Genomic DNA, 15,438 nt, shown 5'->3' on the forward strand with positions numbered 1-15,438 from the left:
TGTAGCAAGCTGCTCCTGCTGGAATTCCCTCTTCTTCTGGGCATCTCCTACAGGTAAAGGAGCCTTGTCCTCTTGCCCAGGTGGGAACCCCGCCCTGCCTCTCCACTTCCAGGCCACGCCAGACCTTCAGCAACTGCCTACAGGGGTGTCTCTTGCAATGGGTGTGTGTGTGTGGGGGAGGGTGGCGTGCAACTGACCCTCACCAGCAGGTCTGGGATTCCTGCTCCTCTGGGGTCCAGAGCCCATGCTTGCTGCAGAGCCTTGGCAGGGCTGGGCCGGGAGGCTCCTCGGCCCACTGTGACCCCCGGCAGCTGTCCCCTCCTGTCCCTTTGACCCCTTTGACAAGTCTGCTCTGACCCCCCCCCCACACACACACCCTGAACTTCCTCTGATTTCATGCACGGATACAAATACGCACAGCTGGCCTTTCAGTAAAGATGCTCAGGGTGCTTCACAACGCCAGTCTTTCAAACCATCTCCTCAGAAAATGCCAGCCGCAGCCGCCCAACAAACAGGAATCCCTGAAAACGGGCACATGGCTTTCCTGAGGAGGGGCCTCAAAGGCCAGCAGTGAGGAAGACACGGGGGCCCTTTGGGAGGGTTAGGGTTAACCCTAACCCTAACCCTAACCCTAACCCCGGCAAGGAAGGCTGCCGTGCAAAGGCCACCACAGAAAACTGCCCCTGGTGAACCCCCCCTTCCTCTGTGCACCTCCTGAAGGGACAGGAGCCGCGTCTCCTCTTTTCCAGATGGCAACCTAGCCTGCGGGGGGGGGGCCTCCCCGCCGAGGAGTCACAGGCAGAGGGAGAGGGAGAGGGAGAGGAGTCTCTAGTCCGCCTGCCTGGAAGGAGAGCAGCAAGCAAGCAAGCAAGCAAGGCCCGGCCAGGCCAGGCCAGGCAGGCTTTCTCTGAGCGGGAGTCCCGCCCCTCCGGCTGGTCCTGGCCTGCCCGTGGGAGAGTCCGTTCCTGTCAGTGGCTTCATGGGTGGCGGCAGCGGCACCCCTGCTGGGACAACAGCCCGGAGCAGAGGCGTATCTAGGGAGAAGAGCGCCCAGGGGGGCAAGCACTGGAATTGCACCCCGGGCCAAGCATCGGACACCCATCTTTCAGATAACGTTGCCATAATATCAGCTCAGAAATACAAGTCAAGCACATTAATATGTTAATATTTCAAAAACTATTCAGCAATGGATGCAGCCAGACCAAAAAATGCTGGAAAACTACAAATTTCAGTATGCTGGGGCTCATGAAATACCCCAATACTATGTGGAGGTTTACTTGGAAAACCGAACAGAAGTGCCTGTCTAATTCTCTGCTATGCATTGTAGCATCACCATTACATAAGTTTTAAAAATCAATGGAGAATCTGACTTTTCCCAGATACTCTGAAAATAATTAAAGGATATGCAGAGTAAACTGTGTCACTGCTTGGGATATATTCTAGTATTTCAGACCATTCAAATGAGAGAAAGAGAGCAAGAAACTCCCAGTGGGCCTTAATACTAAGAATTTCACATTGATTCAAAGATCAACTCACCACTAATAGCCATATTATCACATTTAACTCACATTTAACTCACTTATCACAAGTTTTTGTTGTTGTTTCCCTTCTTTTTCTTGTATTTATGCTGGCCTTGGGCCGAAATAAACAAATACATACATACATACACACACTTATCACAAGAAGCAAAGTAAGAACAAATGAATACAATCCTAGATCATAAGCTTCAGCTCAGTATTCACAACCCTGAAAAGGTTACTCCTCCCTCCGCAGGCCTCTGGGACATCACAGGGACCATTTGAGCATGTGCAGTGGCCATTTTTAAAAATAATTGTTTTTTTAAAAAATGGCCGCTGAAAACAAAATGGCCACTGCACATGCTCAAATGGCCTCTGCGAGGCCTGGCATAGCCTAGGGCCTCACAGAGGCCATTTGAGCATGCGCGGTGGCCATTTTGTGTTTGGTGGCCATTTTAACTTTTTTAATTTTAAGAAATTGCGCCCCCCTTCAAGTGGCGCCTGGGGCACATGCCCTGCCTGCCCTGCCCTAGATACACCCCTGGCCTGGAGGAATCCGGAAAGGGTGCTGGGTGGAGGGGGGCTGGCCTGCCCCCCCCCCGGAAAGTGCAGAATGGACCGTGCTTCCATCCGGTTGCAGGGAGGACTAGACAGCAGCCCAGAGAAGGAAGCAGAGGGTCCCCCATGGCCCAAGGTCTCCTCCTCCTCCAGCAGGGCACCCTGCCAGCACCTCCACTGCAGCCTCCTCTTCTGCAGGCAGCGCCTGGGCTGGGAGGCCCCTTCCAAAAGGTGGCCAGCATGGCCTCCACTCAGCCCTGGTGCTGGTGGCAGTCAAGAAGCCCTGCTGCCCTGCAGGGCCACCGTGCATGTGGTGTGTGTGTGTGTGTGTGTGTGTGTGTGTGTGTGTGTGTGGCACAACCCATGGGAGGAGGCTGGGTGGGGCATCAGCAGCATGGCCAGGAGCGGTGCGGGGGGGGGGGTGCAGCCAGGCTGGGCAGTGGCTGGGGTCCCTCTGCCCATCCGAAGCCCCCCTGAGCCCCACCCAGTGGCCGGGTGGGGGGCAGGGGCAGTGGCCCAAGCCGCTGAAGGACTTGTGCCTCCGCTGCTTCAGCCAGCAGCCCCGTCTTCTCCACTGGGAGAATCCTTCCGGGCGTACCGGTCTTTGGTGGGCCTTGGAGGAGGGGAGCTGCTCTGGTGGGAGCAAGCATGGCCTGTCCCCTTTGCTAAGCAGGGTCTGCCCTGGCTTGCATTTGGATGGGAGGCGACATGTGCGCACTGGAGGATATGCCCCTGATATGCTGCCGCCTCCTCCTCCTCTCCTGCTGCTGCCGCCGCCGGCCCTGGGCCTGGGTGGCATCTTCTCGCCTCGGGCCGCCTCTGGAACTCCAGCCCCTGCAGCAGCAGCAGGAGCAGCCAGCCAGGGGCCGATTCGCCGCCGCCCGCTCAGCCCAGGCCAGCCAGCGTGCTTCGAGGCAGCAGCGCTGGCCAAGCCGGCGGGCCCCTGCAGGCGGGCGGGGTGGAGCCGGGCGCCCCGTCGGCAGCGCAGGGCAGAGGCAGAGGCGGCGGCGGCGGCGGCGCCTGCAGGACAAGCCGCGCGGAGAAGGCGCCTTCTTTCAGCAAGTGCGCGCGGAGAGGCGCAGGACGGAGGGTCCGCCCGCGCCACGCCCGGCCGCGCCCTCCCGCTGCCGGCCCAGGACTGTGGGTGGCGGGGCAGCCGCCCGGAGGAGGTGGCTCGGTCGTGCCTGCTGCCGCCCCACCCCCGCCGGGCTGGCTCCCGCCGCCACTCGCCGCCCGGAGCCACCCCTGAGGAGCAGACGCGGCTGCGAGCCGGACTATGGCCGGAGGTGGGGGCGCGCGTCGGGGCCGAGGCACAGCCCGCGCGGGGGGCGAGCCCTCTGCCCGCTGCTGGCGCTGCTGGGGGAGCGGGGAGGCCAGCGGCCAGGAGGACCCCCGCCCCTCCCTCCAGGCCTGCTGCCGCCCCTGAGTGCCCCCTCCCTCCCTCCCCCGCAGGACTGCAGCTGGAGTTCGTGGACTGGCAGAGCCCCGCGAACAACCTGAGGCACCGGACGGCGGAGATCAGCAGCCAGCGGCTGCTCGTGAGGAGGGGGCAGCCCTTCACCATCACCCTGCACTTCCGCGCCAGGGGCTACCAGCCCGGGGTGGACTCCGCGCACCTGGTTGCAGAGACTGGTAAGGCGGCCGGGGAGGGGGGGGGCTGCAGGACCCCCGCTGGAGGCCACTCCTCGCTGAGCCCTGAGAGGAGGGGGAGGACCCCGACGTGCCCCGCTCCCCAGCCCCGCACTGGGGTCCGCAGCATCCTCTGTAGCCTGGCCAGGCTGGTGTGGCTGGTGGTGCCCTCAAGAGCCGACCTGCAGGAAAATGATGCTTAACTTGCGGGGGGAGGGCGGGGGGGGGCTCCAAAAGCCTTTAGGTCCAGGCTGCAAAACGACCGGGGTGCCCCTCTGCTGGAGGGAGCCCCCCAGGACGGCCCTGGCTGCCCTCTGCTGCCCAGGCGCCCTCCTCCTCCTCCCCAGCTCTGCTCCTCTGCCACTAGCTGGCTGTGTGGTGCTTCCTCCTCCTTGGAACTTGTGGCCTGGAGACCACCTCATGGCCAGGGCAGACTGAGGAGGGCTCTGGGCAGCTCTAGCTGTGCTCCCGAGTAGTACAGGGGAAGCTTATCCCAGGAGAGGAGAGCTGGGTTCTGGTGGGAGCAAGCAGGACTGGCCCCCTGAGCTAAGCAGGGTCTGCCCTGGCTGCATATGAAAGGGAGACTAGAAGTGTGAGCAGCACTGGCAGAGATTCCCCTCTGCAGGGGATGGAGCCGCCACTCTGGGAAGAGCAGAAGAAGGTCCCCGTTTCCCTCCCTGGCAGCAGCATCTCCAAGACAGGACTGAGAGAGACTCCTGCCTGCAGCCTGGGAGAAGCCGCTGCCATTCTGCGTAGGCTGTATATGAGCCCCTGGTGGCGCAGTGGTAAAACTGCCGCCCTGTAACCAGAAGGTTACAAGTTCGATCCTGACCAGGGGCTCAAGGTTGACTCAGCCTTCCATCCTTCCGAGGTCGGTAAAATGAGTACCCAGAATGTTGGGGGGCAATATGCTAAAAAATCATTGTAAACCGCTTAGAGAGCTCTGGCTATAGAGCAGTATATAAATGTAAGTGCTATTGCTAGGCGATACTGAGCGATAGGGACCCAGGGTCTGACTCAGTCTATGGCAGCTTCCTGTGTCCCTCTTGCTCATGAGGGCCTGCACTGACTGGCAGCAGCCGCTCTCCAGGGACTGAACCCGAGACCTCCTGCCCGCCTGCCCAGCAGGGGCTCTTCTGCCACGGAGCTCCGGCCCCTTCCTCAAAGGCGGCACTCGGGGTCTCCCCTCCAGACAGTGGCCACACCGAGGCCTGCTGCGCTTCGGCAAGTAGCGGCCTCTTCTGCCTGTAGGCTGCGCTCCGGGCTGGGGGCGAGACAGGAGGGGCCCCGCATGGTGGGTGGGTGGCTGCTCCAGGGTGAGCCCTTCCAAGATGCCAGCTGGGCAGCGGCTCCATCGGCCTGGCTCTGCCTCCGGCTGCTGCCAGGGCCCTGTGGGAGGGAGGCTCCTCCCGCCCCCCTGAAAAGCCCCTTCCTGGCCCTGGGGAGGAGGAGGAGGAGGAGGGGCCTGCATTCCCAGCCTTCCTCCTCCTCCTCCTCCTCCTGTGCCCCCAGAGTCTCCTCTTGCCTGGGGGGGGCTGTGGGGCAGAGGGAGAGGGCCAGTTCCACCCCCCACCCCACCCCACCCCACTGCCACTCTGCCCAAGAGGCAGTCCGGGCTGGCAATGCTGCCGCTGGGTTGGCTGGGGCAAGGCAGCCTCCCGGGCACCCTCTCCCCCCCCCACCCCTTGCCTCCCCACCAGCCTGCCTCTCTCTTCCCCCCCCCCCCGCGCCAGGACCCCAGCCGGAGTGCCCGTCTGGCACGCGATCCGTCTTCCCTCTGGGTCTGGGCCAGCCTGAGTCACGGCACGTGTGGGGAGCTGCCCACATCTCCAGCGGGCCCCAATCCACCGAGATTGCCCTGTCAGCACCGGCCGGGGCCCCCGTCGGGCAGTACCAGCTGACGATCCACCTTGGCTCCGGCTCCGGCAGCCTGGCCTCCTACCTCCTGGGGGAGTTCGTCCTGCTCTTTAATGCTTGGTGCCCAGGTACGGGCCGGGCCGGGGGGGGGCGGGGGCCTCCCTGCTCTTTGCAAACGGCCTCACTGCGGCTCCTGTCCTTGGCCTTGCAGCAGGACGCGAGGGCTGGAGTCCCTCACAAACCCATGGAAACAGTGGGGGGAAGCCCCTTGCTGTGGATTGGTGGGGGTGGGAGTGAATCTTCCCCCAGAAAAGGCTGGAGCAGCAGCAGCGGCGCTGATGGGGCGCAGCTGGGAATGTCAGTCAAGCCTTGGTAGACACAGTGTGTGTGTGTGTGGGGGGGTGTAGCAGGGAAGACCCCCCCCGCCGCAGGCAGGTGCACCCTAGGGAGTAGCTGGTGGGGGCGGCCCTCCAGGTCCCCAGTGGCCACGGGCAGCCGAGCACTGCTGCTTCTCCAGCTGCCCCCCCCCCCCGCCCTGGGGCTGGCCCTCTGCTTGCGGGAGCCTCTGGGCTGCAGGAGAGCGGCAGGTCCTGCCTGGGGCTGGGGGGTCCTGGCCCCCCCTTCCTCCTCTCTGCTCTCCCGGCTCAGGTGATGAGGTGTACCTGGAGGCCGAGGCCGAGAGGCAGGAATACGTCCTGAACGAGGAGGGCCTCGTCTACCAAGGAAACAAGAACTGGATCCATCCGGCACCCTGGAACTACGGACAGGTCGTAGCCCTCCTGGGTGTGGGGCGCAGCAGGCAGTGCGGGGGGGGGGCGAATAAAGGCCTTGAAGCTCCTTCCTCCCACCACCACCCCCGCAGTTTATGCCCATGCGTGTTTCAGGTGGGAGCACGAACATGAACGCTGCCCTGGTTTCTCTTCCAGGGACCCAGCTAACAAAGCTTCCCCCACCGGAAGGCAGATTGCCCCTTCTGCCCCCCCTTTTATGATGCCCCCAGTGGCAGTGAGTTCCACAAGTGTTTCCCTTCCTCCTGCTGCCTTCAAGGTCCTGCCTTTCTCCTCCTCCTCCGTTTGCTTCGTTTCACTTCCCAATGTTCGCCCCAGGCTGACCCCTCACTGCCTCCTTTGGGATCGGGATGCTTGGCTTGCTCTGTTCTGGGGTGGGGTGGGGGGGGTGGATGGGAGGCGGTGGCAGAGGGGCTGCTCCCTCCACGCAGCTCCGCGCTGACCCCCCCCCCACACACACACAGTTTGAGGAGGACATTCTGGGCATCTGCTTGAGACTCCTGGACCGAAGCTTGAGCTGCCGGCAGCACCCGGCCAGGGATGCTGCCCTGCGCAGCAGCGCCGTCTACGTCAGCCGGGTGGTGAGCGCCATGGTAGGAGCCCCTGGTGGGGGTGCAGGCAGGGTGGGGTGAGGGCGAGGCTGGCCCCCAAGGAGGTGGAGGGCGATGCCAGCGGGGCCGGCAGGGAAGGAGGTGCCAGGCCCCCTGCGCTTGGGCGGCTTCTTCCCGGGGTGGTGGTGTGTGTGTGGTGGGGGGACTCCTGCAGCCTCTGCGTCCCTCCAGATCAACAGCAACGACGACAGCGGGGTCCTCGTGGGGAACTGGAGCGAAGATTACTCGGGCGGGGTCCGTCCGACGGAGTGGAGCAGCAGCCTGGCCATCCTGAGGCAGTGGGACCAGGCGGGAGGCCGGCCAGTCCGATTTGGGCAGTGCTGGGTCTTTGCCGCCGTGATGTGCACAGGTAACAGGGCCTGCAGCCGGGCAGAGGGTGTGTGTGTGTGGGGGGGGGGGCAACTCAGTGTCCTGGGAAGCAGTGCATGCTGGGAGCCAAGGCCCAGGCAGAACTGGGCTCTGCCCTCCCCCGCCATGCAGTTTGGCTTAACATGGGACAGACGGGAGAAAGTATTTGGAACAGGAAAGTAGCAGGGGTGGGGGGCGGAAGCTGTCTGCTTGGGGCCAGGGACTCCTCCCCTTGCATGGTATTGGAAGTATTGTCCTCTCTTCAAGGGGGCAGACTGGTAGGATGTCCAGGGGGCACAGGGGTGTCCGCTCGGTAATGGTATGGCCTAACTATGGGGGGGGCAGGGGGAGAGGCCCATCCTACTCACGCAGAGCTGCCTATTGCAGCTGGGGGGGCCCTGGGAGGGGCCAGGAGAGAGGTGGCTGGGCCAGTCCCATGGGATGCTCCAGCGAACGGCTTGGCTCTGACTGGCAGCGGCCCTTCACAGGCCGGTCTCTTGGCTCCTCCGTGCTGACGTGTTCAGGGCTCAGGTGGGCAGCAGCCCAGCAGGGCCCACCCTCCGCCGGCAGATGGTGGCACAAGTGTTGGGCCAGCCGGAGAGACCCCTGGGCAGCGGGGGGGGGGTTGAGGGGGGGCAAGGGCAGGCTCCCTCCCCAGGCCTCCTGCGGTGGGGTCCTTCCAGTGCCTCCCCTCTGCCGCCCCCTGCCCAGTGATGCGGTGCCTGGGGATCCCGGCCCGCGTGGTGACGAATTTCGACTCCGGACACGAGAAGGACGGGGACCTGCTGATCGACGTCTTCTACGACCAGACAGGCCGGCTGCTGCCGGCAGAGAGCAAGGACAGCATCTGGTGAGTGTGCAGATCCCTGCCCCACGGACGCCCACGGAGCCTGGCCTGGGCCCCCTTGCAGCCACGGCCCCCCTCCGCGGTGGCCCCTCCCCTCGCTGCCTGCGGGCCCCTCCGCCTGCCACGCCTAGCCTCTCTCCTCCCTCCCTCCCTCCGGTGCCGCAGGAACTTCCACGCGTGGGACGAGTGCTGGATGGCCCGGAGAGACCTGCCCGCCGGGTACGGGGGCTGGCAGGTCTTGGACGCCACACCGCAGGAGCGCAGCAATGGTGAGGCTGCTCTCCGCCCTCCTCCTCCTCCTCCTCCTGGCCCGGCAGCTCTGGGCGGGGCCCGCCTGGCCTGCCCTCACGCCCCCCCCCCCGCGCCCCCCACCCCCAGGGCTGTACTGCTGCGGGCCGGCCCCGGTCCGGGCCATCCGGGAAGGAGCGCTCCACCTCCGCTACGACGCGCCCTTCGTCTTCTCGATGGTGAATGCCGACCGGGTGGCCTGGCTGCTCTCGGGGACGCGGAAGGAGAAGCTCCGCTGGGAGACCAGCGCCGTCGGGAAGCACATCAGCACCAAGCGGGTGGGCAGCCCCGAGCGCGAGGACGTCACCCACGCCTACAAGCCCCCGGAAGGTAGGCGGGGGAGGAGCCGCCTGGGTCCCCGCCGAGGAGGAAGCTCCCCAAGAAGGGGCGGGCGGGCGGGCGCGGATTGCCCAGGCGGCAGCAGCAGCAGCAGGTTCACGCACAGGCTGGCAGCTTCCTCTGTCAGGCCCTGCGGGAGGGAGGGAGGGAGGAGGCTCTTCGCGTCGCCCCACCCTGGTCCAGGAAGAAGCCTCTGTGGTGGAGGCGGCGGCAGCAGCAGCAGCAGCAGCAGCAGGGGAGGTCACAGAGCCACTTTTCAGTGGGGGAGGCTGGCAGGAGCAGGGCAGCACCCCATGCCAGGCAGGAAGGAGTGGGCCCTGCATTGCTCGGCATTCACCTCTCCGGGGCCGGGTGGGGGGAGTTGGGCAGCAGCGTCTGAAGTCATCCAGAGCACCGTCAAAAGGAATGCATCCCGCAGTGCAGAAGCCTCGTAGCCATGTGTGCACCCTGAATGCCATTCTTCTCCTTGGTGCTCTCTCTGGGTAGTTGCAATAAACTCCCTCGAATTCTTGTTACACTGCCGGGCTTTTTAAAACATGCAAGTTCCAAGAAAAAGCCCCTGCAGTTCCAAAAGAACCTTTGTGCCGCTCACAAATTCTAGTCATGAAAACATGATATTACCTCAAGTGGGGACTGCTAGCCATGTGGAAAGGAACGTGGGACTCCCGGATCCGGTCCGCACGGAAGCTCATTACTGCGAGGGAGCAGGCCCTGCCTACGGGTGCTCATGGGGGCGCTCTCCCTTGCCTGTGCAGCCGTGGGGGGGGGGGGGGCGCCTCTGGCCGCCAGCAGAGTTCATGTCCCAAGGCAGAATGCACAGGTGTGTTCTCATGGTGTGCACGACATACACACCTGACAATGACAGACCACTGTGCAATCCCAAGTTCTTCCTATAAGAAACCGTTTCTTGATCTGTTGTTGCTGAGGAGGAGAGAGGAGATCTTGGGCTTCAAGCTGCAGGGCATAGAGTTAGCATAGATTGCACGGTAATGTAGGTGAAGGAGCTGCACCTTTCCCAGGTTTGGCCCAGTGTGCGTGCGTGCGTGCGTGCACATGGCCACCTGAAAGCCATTGCCAATGCCCCTACCAGACAGCCTTGGGGTTCATGGCTAAACTGCTCTTACCATTAAGACGTTCCTCCTAATGTTCAACTGAAATCTAACCTAAGCCCATGAGATCTGGTCCTCTCACTGGGCTAGCAGAAGACGCATCTTTGCTTCTGTGGGGCAGCCCTCCAGGTATCTGCAGAGGGCTATGTGGCCCAACTGCTCCTCCTGGACAGGCTCATGTGTCCACAGCAGCTCTGGTGTGGCTCACATAGACACTAGGATGCTGTGCATCATGGAGACCCCCGTTTAAGGACATCAGGACAGCCCTGCTGGATCAGGCCCAAGAAGGCACATCCAAGCCAACATCCTGTTTCACACAGTGGCCCACCAGATGCCACTGGACGCCTACAGGCAGGAGTTGAGGGAATGCCCTCTCTCCTGCTGTTACTCCCCTGCAACTGGTACCCAGAGGTATCTTGCCTTTGAGGCTGGAGGTGGCCTATAGCCTACTGACTAGTAGCCATTGATAGACCTCTCCTTCATGAAGTGATCTAAACCCCTCTTCAAGCCATCCATTGGCTGTCACCACATCCTGTGGCAGAGAGGAGAGCTGGTCTTGTGGTAGCAAGCACGACTTGTCCCCATAGCTAAGCAGGGTCTGCCCTGGTTGCATCTGAATGGGAGACTTGATGTGTGAGCACTGTGAGATATTCCTCTCAGGGGATGGAGCCGCTACTCTGGGAAGAGCAGAAGGTTCCAAGTTCCCTCCCTGGCAGCATCTCCAAGGTAGAGCTGAGAGAGATTCCTGCCTGAAACCTTGGAGAAGCCACTGCCAGTCTGTGAAGACAATACTGAGCTAGATGGACCAAGGGTCTGACTCAGTATATGGCAGTTTCCTATGTTCCTAGAATTCCACAAGTTGATGATGTGTTGTGTGAAAAAGTACTTTGGTTGGTTGGTCCTAAATTTCTTGGCAGCCAATTTCATGTGATGACCCATGGCTCTAATGTTAAGTGAGAGAGATAATGTTTATCTCTCTCCACTTTCTCCACACCATGCATGATTTTATAGACCTCTATCATGTCTCCCCGCAGTCGTCGTCTTTTTCCTAAACTAAATAGCCCCAGGTGTTGTAGTCTTGCCTCATAAGAAAGGTGCTCTAGGCCCCTGATCATCTTGGTTGCCCTCTTCTGTACCTTCTCCAGTTCTACAATGTCCTTTTTAAGATGTGGTGACCAGAATTGTACGCAGTAAGTACTCCAAGTGTGGTCGCACCATAGTTTTGTATAAGGGCATTATAACGTTAGCCGTTTTATTTTCAATCCCCTTCCTAATGATCCCTAGCATGGAATTTGCCCTTTTCACAGCTGCCGCACATTGAGTCAATACTTTGCACGAGCTGTTCACCACAACCCCAAGATCCCTTTCCTGGTCAGTCACCGACAGCTCAGTTCCCATCAGTGTATACTTGGTTGGGGTTTTTCGCCCCAATTTGCATCACCTTACACTTGTCAACATTGAACCGGATTTGCCACTTTGTCATCCACTCCCCCAGTTTGGAGAGATCCTTTTGGAGCTCCTCACAATCTGTTTTGGATTTCACTACCCGGAAGAGTTTGGTATCATCTGCAAATCTGGCCACCTCCCTCGCTGCTTAGCTGTACTTCTAGATCATTTATGAATAAATTAAAAAGCACTGGTCCCCATACAGATCCCTGGGAGACCCCACTTCTTACTTCCCTCCCTTGTGAAAACTCTCCAGTTACTCCTACCCTCTGTTTCCTGTCCTTTAACCAGTTCGCAAGCCACACATGGACTTGTCCCCTTATTTATCCCATGATTGCTAAATTTTCTCAGGAGTCTTTGATGAGGAACTTTGTTGAACCCAGGCTGAGACATGGTGCAACCTCCTGTGTGCATTTAGTACAACTCCCTTGCACAGTTCCAGCATTAGGAACATAGGAAATTGCCATATACAGAGTCAGACCATTGGTCTATCTCGCTCACTATCTAGCCACACTATTGTGTAGGAGAGGAGAGCTGGTCTTGTGGTAGCAAGCACGACTTGTCTCCGTAGCTAAGCAGGATCTGCCCTGGTTGCATCTGAATGGGAGACTTGATGTGTGAGCACTGCAAGATATTCCCCTCAGGGGATGAAGCCGCTACTCTGGGAAGAGCAGAAGGTTCCAAGTTCCCTCCCTGGCAGCATCTCCAAGAGAGGAGAAGCTGCTGCCAGTCTGTGAAGACAATACTGAGCTAGATAGACCAAGGGTCTGACTCAGTAGATGGCAGCTTCCTATGTCTTCACAGACTGGCAGCGGGTTCTCCAAGGTTGCAGGCAGGAGTCTCTCTCTCAGCCCTGTCTTGGAGATGCTGCCAGAGAGGGAACTTGGAACCTGTTTCTGCTCTTCCCAGAGTAGCGGCTCCATCCCCTGAGGGGAAGATCTTGCAGTGCTCACACATCAAGTCTCCCATTCAGATGCAACCAGGGCAGACCCTGCTTAGCTATGGGGACAAGTCGTGCTTGCTACCACAAGACCAGCTCTCCCTGTAATTTGTGTAAGTGTGCATGTCCACAACAGCCCTTAGGAAGAGGCAACCGGGTCCATCTCAGCCCTGGTCAAGGAGAGACAGTCAGTGTGCCAGGATTTATTTTCGACAACTCTACCAATTGCTGCTTTGCTACCAAGGGGTGCACAGACCCCTTGGTAGTATCTAGTATCTTCCCTACCATATTCGGACTGACGGGTCAAGAGTGTTCTGCCCTTCTGAAGCTCAGGGCAGTCTAAACCTGTTGTGTTGCACCTCGCCCGTTCTCTGGAGTCCCGCAAAGTACTTCGGCAAAGTGCTTGAATCGGAGGGCGCAGTTGACCCAGCCCCGAAGACCTGAATGGGTTTCCCGATCCGTTCCAAGTCTGAAAGAGCAATCCTGGCCGAGGTCTCTCGGCTGGCCACTGGAGCCTTCTCAGCACAGCCTCTGGGCTGGAGTCATGGGGTGGCAGCACAAGTCAACGGAAAGGGGCACTGGTGGCAACGCAAACCGGCTGGAGTCCAAACTATGGCTAGCAGCACGGAGAGGTCTCCTCCCTGCGTGTGCACCCAGCAAAAGGGCCCTTCCCAGCTCGTGGGGGGGGGGCACAGAAGGGGCAAAGTGCATCTATGGGTGGGCAAACTGCTGTGCCCCACATGCCAGCCTCCTGAAACAGAATGGGGGTGGGAAGCCACTTTCCGGGGTGGGGCAGTAACCCTCACCCTTGCCTCTCGGACTCGATTGAGGTGTTGGAAACAACTCTCAAGAGAGGCAGAAAACCAGCTGACTCAGGGGCAACAATTCCTCTGAATCGGCAGCAGCCCAGCATGCAAATCACTGCAGCTGGGAGCCCCTGAGGCAGGAAATGAATGGCCCGAGTCAGAGGAAGTGGAGCCCTCTGGTGGAAGGTAGAACACCAGAAGAGCCCTGCTGGATCAGGCCCCCCAAGGAGGCCCATCCAGTCCAGCCTCCTGTTCTGCACAGGGGCCCACCAGATGCCTCTGGGGAGCCCACAGGCAGGATCTGAAAGGGGGCACGGCACGCCCTCCTGCTGTGACTCCTCTGCAACTGGTCCTCAGAGGCATCCTGCCTTGGGGGCTAGAGATGGCCCACGGCCCTCCGACTAGTAGCCATTGATAGTAGAAGTGCCCACTTGCTGCTGGGCGGGGGGGAGTGGGGGGGGGGGCTGCCCCACCGGCCTTGTGCGCGCCTGGCCGCCTTCCCTCTCTCCACAGGGTCGCTGGAGGAGCGGCAGGTATTCCTGAAGGCCCTCACCCGGAGGCGGGGGCTGCCGACGCTGCTGGGGGCTGCCGCGAGGTCCCGGGCAGGGGTCCCGCCTGCTGCTGCAGCCCTCAGGCCCCCACCCCGCTCTGCTCCTGCCGAGGGAGGCGGCGGTGACGAGGAGCAGCCGCCCCCCCGAGGTGCCCAGACCGGCCTGCGGCTGCGGCTGGCCGAGAGCCCAGAGATCGGCCGGGCCATCCGCCTGGTGCTCCTCGCCCAGAACCGGGAGGCGGCCCCCAAGGAGCTGAGGCTGCGCCTGAGCGCCCAGGCCCTGCTGCACGACGGCACCCCGCGGCCTCCCTTCTGGCAGGAGACCCTCTACCTCGCCTTCAGCCCCCAGGAAGGTAAGGGGGAGGCCGGGGGCTCCGCGGGCAGCCTGGCCTCCTAGGCCCGGCTGGCCGTGACCGGGGACTCCCTCTGCTTGCAGAGAAGCGCATCCCCTGGGCCATCCCCTACCGGCAGTACGGCCCCCAGCTGGGCGAGGACAAGCAGGTCCATGTCACGGCCATGGGGCAGGAGAAGACCTCCTGGCAGACGATGCTGGCGGAGAAGACCGTCACTGTGGCCTGCCCCACCATCGCCATCCACGTATGCAGATCCGGGGGGGGGGCTGCTGGGGAGGTTCTGTGCCCACACATGGCCCCCCTGCCCACATCTCGCAGAGCTGGGCCACGCCCTGCCCCCTAACGCGGAGCCCCCTGCTGCAGGTGCTGGGCCCCGTGGCGGTGAACCAGGCCTCCCCCCTGCAAGCAGACTTTGCCAACCCGCTGTCCGAGCCCGTGGACGGCTGCCTCTTGACCCTGGAAGGCAGTGGGCTGGTGAGGGGCCAGGCCCAGATACCGTGAGTCGGGGGGGGGGAGGGGAGGGGAGGGGGCGCCCCCCACCTGCCAGGCGTGTGTCGACTGTGCGCATGGCCACACCCAGCACGGCACTCGCCGCAGCAGAGTGTCAGCCACCATGAGAGCGGTGCGGGCCAGAGAAGCCCCCTCCCCATGCCGACGCCAGCCCCGCAGCAGCCGCGGGTGGGAGGGAGGGAGGGGGGACACTACTGCTTGGGCTGCAGGCGGCCTGGTGGTGTCTGCACCAAGCCCCCTGTGGGTCCCCCCCAGCCCCAGAGGTGTGCCAGCCAGGCTGGCTTCCTGCCCTAACACGCCTGCCTTTGGCTCCCGCAGGTTGGGGCCCCTCGGGGCACAGCAACGGGCCAGCATCCAGTTCCAGCTGACGCCCCACAAGGGCGGCCAGAGGCAGCTGCACGTCAGCCTCAGGAGCAGCCGCTTCCCCCCCATCAAGGGCCACAAGCAGCTGGAGGTGGGCCCGGCCGCCTCTGGGGTCCCCGGGAGGAGGAGGAGGAGACTCTCTTAGCAGCAGGACGGCTGCAGGGCGGGGGCCGCCCAATAAAGCTCCCTCTGCTCACCCAGCCTCACGGCTCCTTTCCTGGGCAAAGCGTTGCGCCTCCCCCAGCCCAAGAGACCGCCCTGCATCCCTGGCCAGGAGCCTGCAGTGCCTGAGCCCCCCCACCCCCCCCCACGGGCCACAGGCCGCCAGAGAGCAAAGGGCAGCAGCCCCTGAGCCGAAGGGCTGGAGAGGCCAGGCCGGCCGAGGGAGCCCAGGAGGGCACAAGCAGGACGGGGCCGGGCAGCCCTTCTCCTGGGGGGCAAGACACCCAGGAGCACCCTGGCCCGGGGTGCCAGCCCTCTCTGCCTCTCCCCAGGGCAGCCGCCACCCCTGCCAGGCCCCCCAGGAGCAGGGCGGAGCCCGCCCAAGGCCCCTGCGCTCAAACTCTGCCACCCCCCCCC

At 62.1% G+C, this 15,438-nt stretch overlaps 1 protein-coding gene across 2 annotated transcripts; it reads left to right on the top strand.

Moving 5' to 3' along the window:
• Nucleotides 1-3,047: 3,047 nt before the first annotated feature.
• LOC128324574 (protein-glutamine gamma-glutamyltransferase 5-like) lies at nt 3,048-15,055 on the top strand. Of its 2 annotated transcripts, XM_053249305.1 has the most exons (13): nt 3,048-3,361; nt 3,528-3,707; nt 5,438-5,689; nt 6,210-6,328; nt 6,814-6,942; nt 7,132-7,309; nt 8,020-8,158; nt 8,321-8,424; nt 8,534-8,773; nt 13,597-13,986; nt 14,070-14,230; nt 14,350-14,483; nt 14,815-15,055. In XM_053249305.1, exons 1-13 carry the CDS (start codon nt 3,352-3,354, stop codon nt 15,002-15,004), a joined length of 2,226 nt encoding a protein of 741 aa, XP_053105280.1. In that variant the 5' UTR covers nt 3,048-3,351; the 3' UTR covers nt 15,005-15,055. The 2 variants fall into 2 exon arrangements, with proteins under 2 accessions (XP_053105280.1, XP_053105281.1); XM_053249306.1 differs by lacking the exon at nt 5,438-5,689.
• The last annotated feature ends 383 nt before the right edge of the window (nt 15,056-15,438 follow it).

Source organism: Hemicordylus capensis, chromosome 4 (assembly GCF_027244095.1).
Source record: "Hemicordylus capensis ecotype Gifberg chromosome 4, rHemCap1.1.pri, whole genome shotgun sequence".
NCBI lineage: Eukaryota > Metazoa > Chordata > Lepidosauria > Squamata > Cordylidae > Hemicordylus > Hemicordylus capensis.

What these genes read in the sequence shown, in the direction of transcription:
- LOC128324574 (XM_053249305.1), top strand. An exon ending in CTTTAATGCTTGGTGCCCAG is followed by an intron (nt 5,690 to 6,209) that starts GTACGGGCCGGG and finishes CTCCCGGCTCAG; the next exon opens with GTGATGAGGTGTACCTGGAG. An exon ending in AGGGGCCAGGCCCAGATACC is followed by an intron (nt 14,484 to 14,814) that starts GTGAGTCGGGGG and finishes TGGCTCCCGCAG; the next exon opens with GTTGGGGCCCCTCGGGGCAC.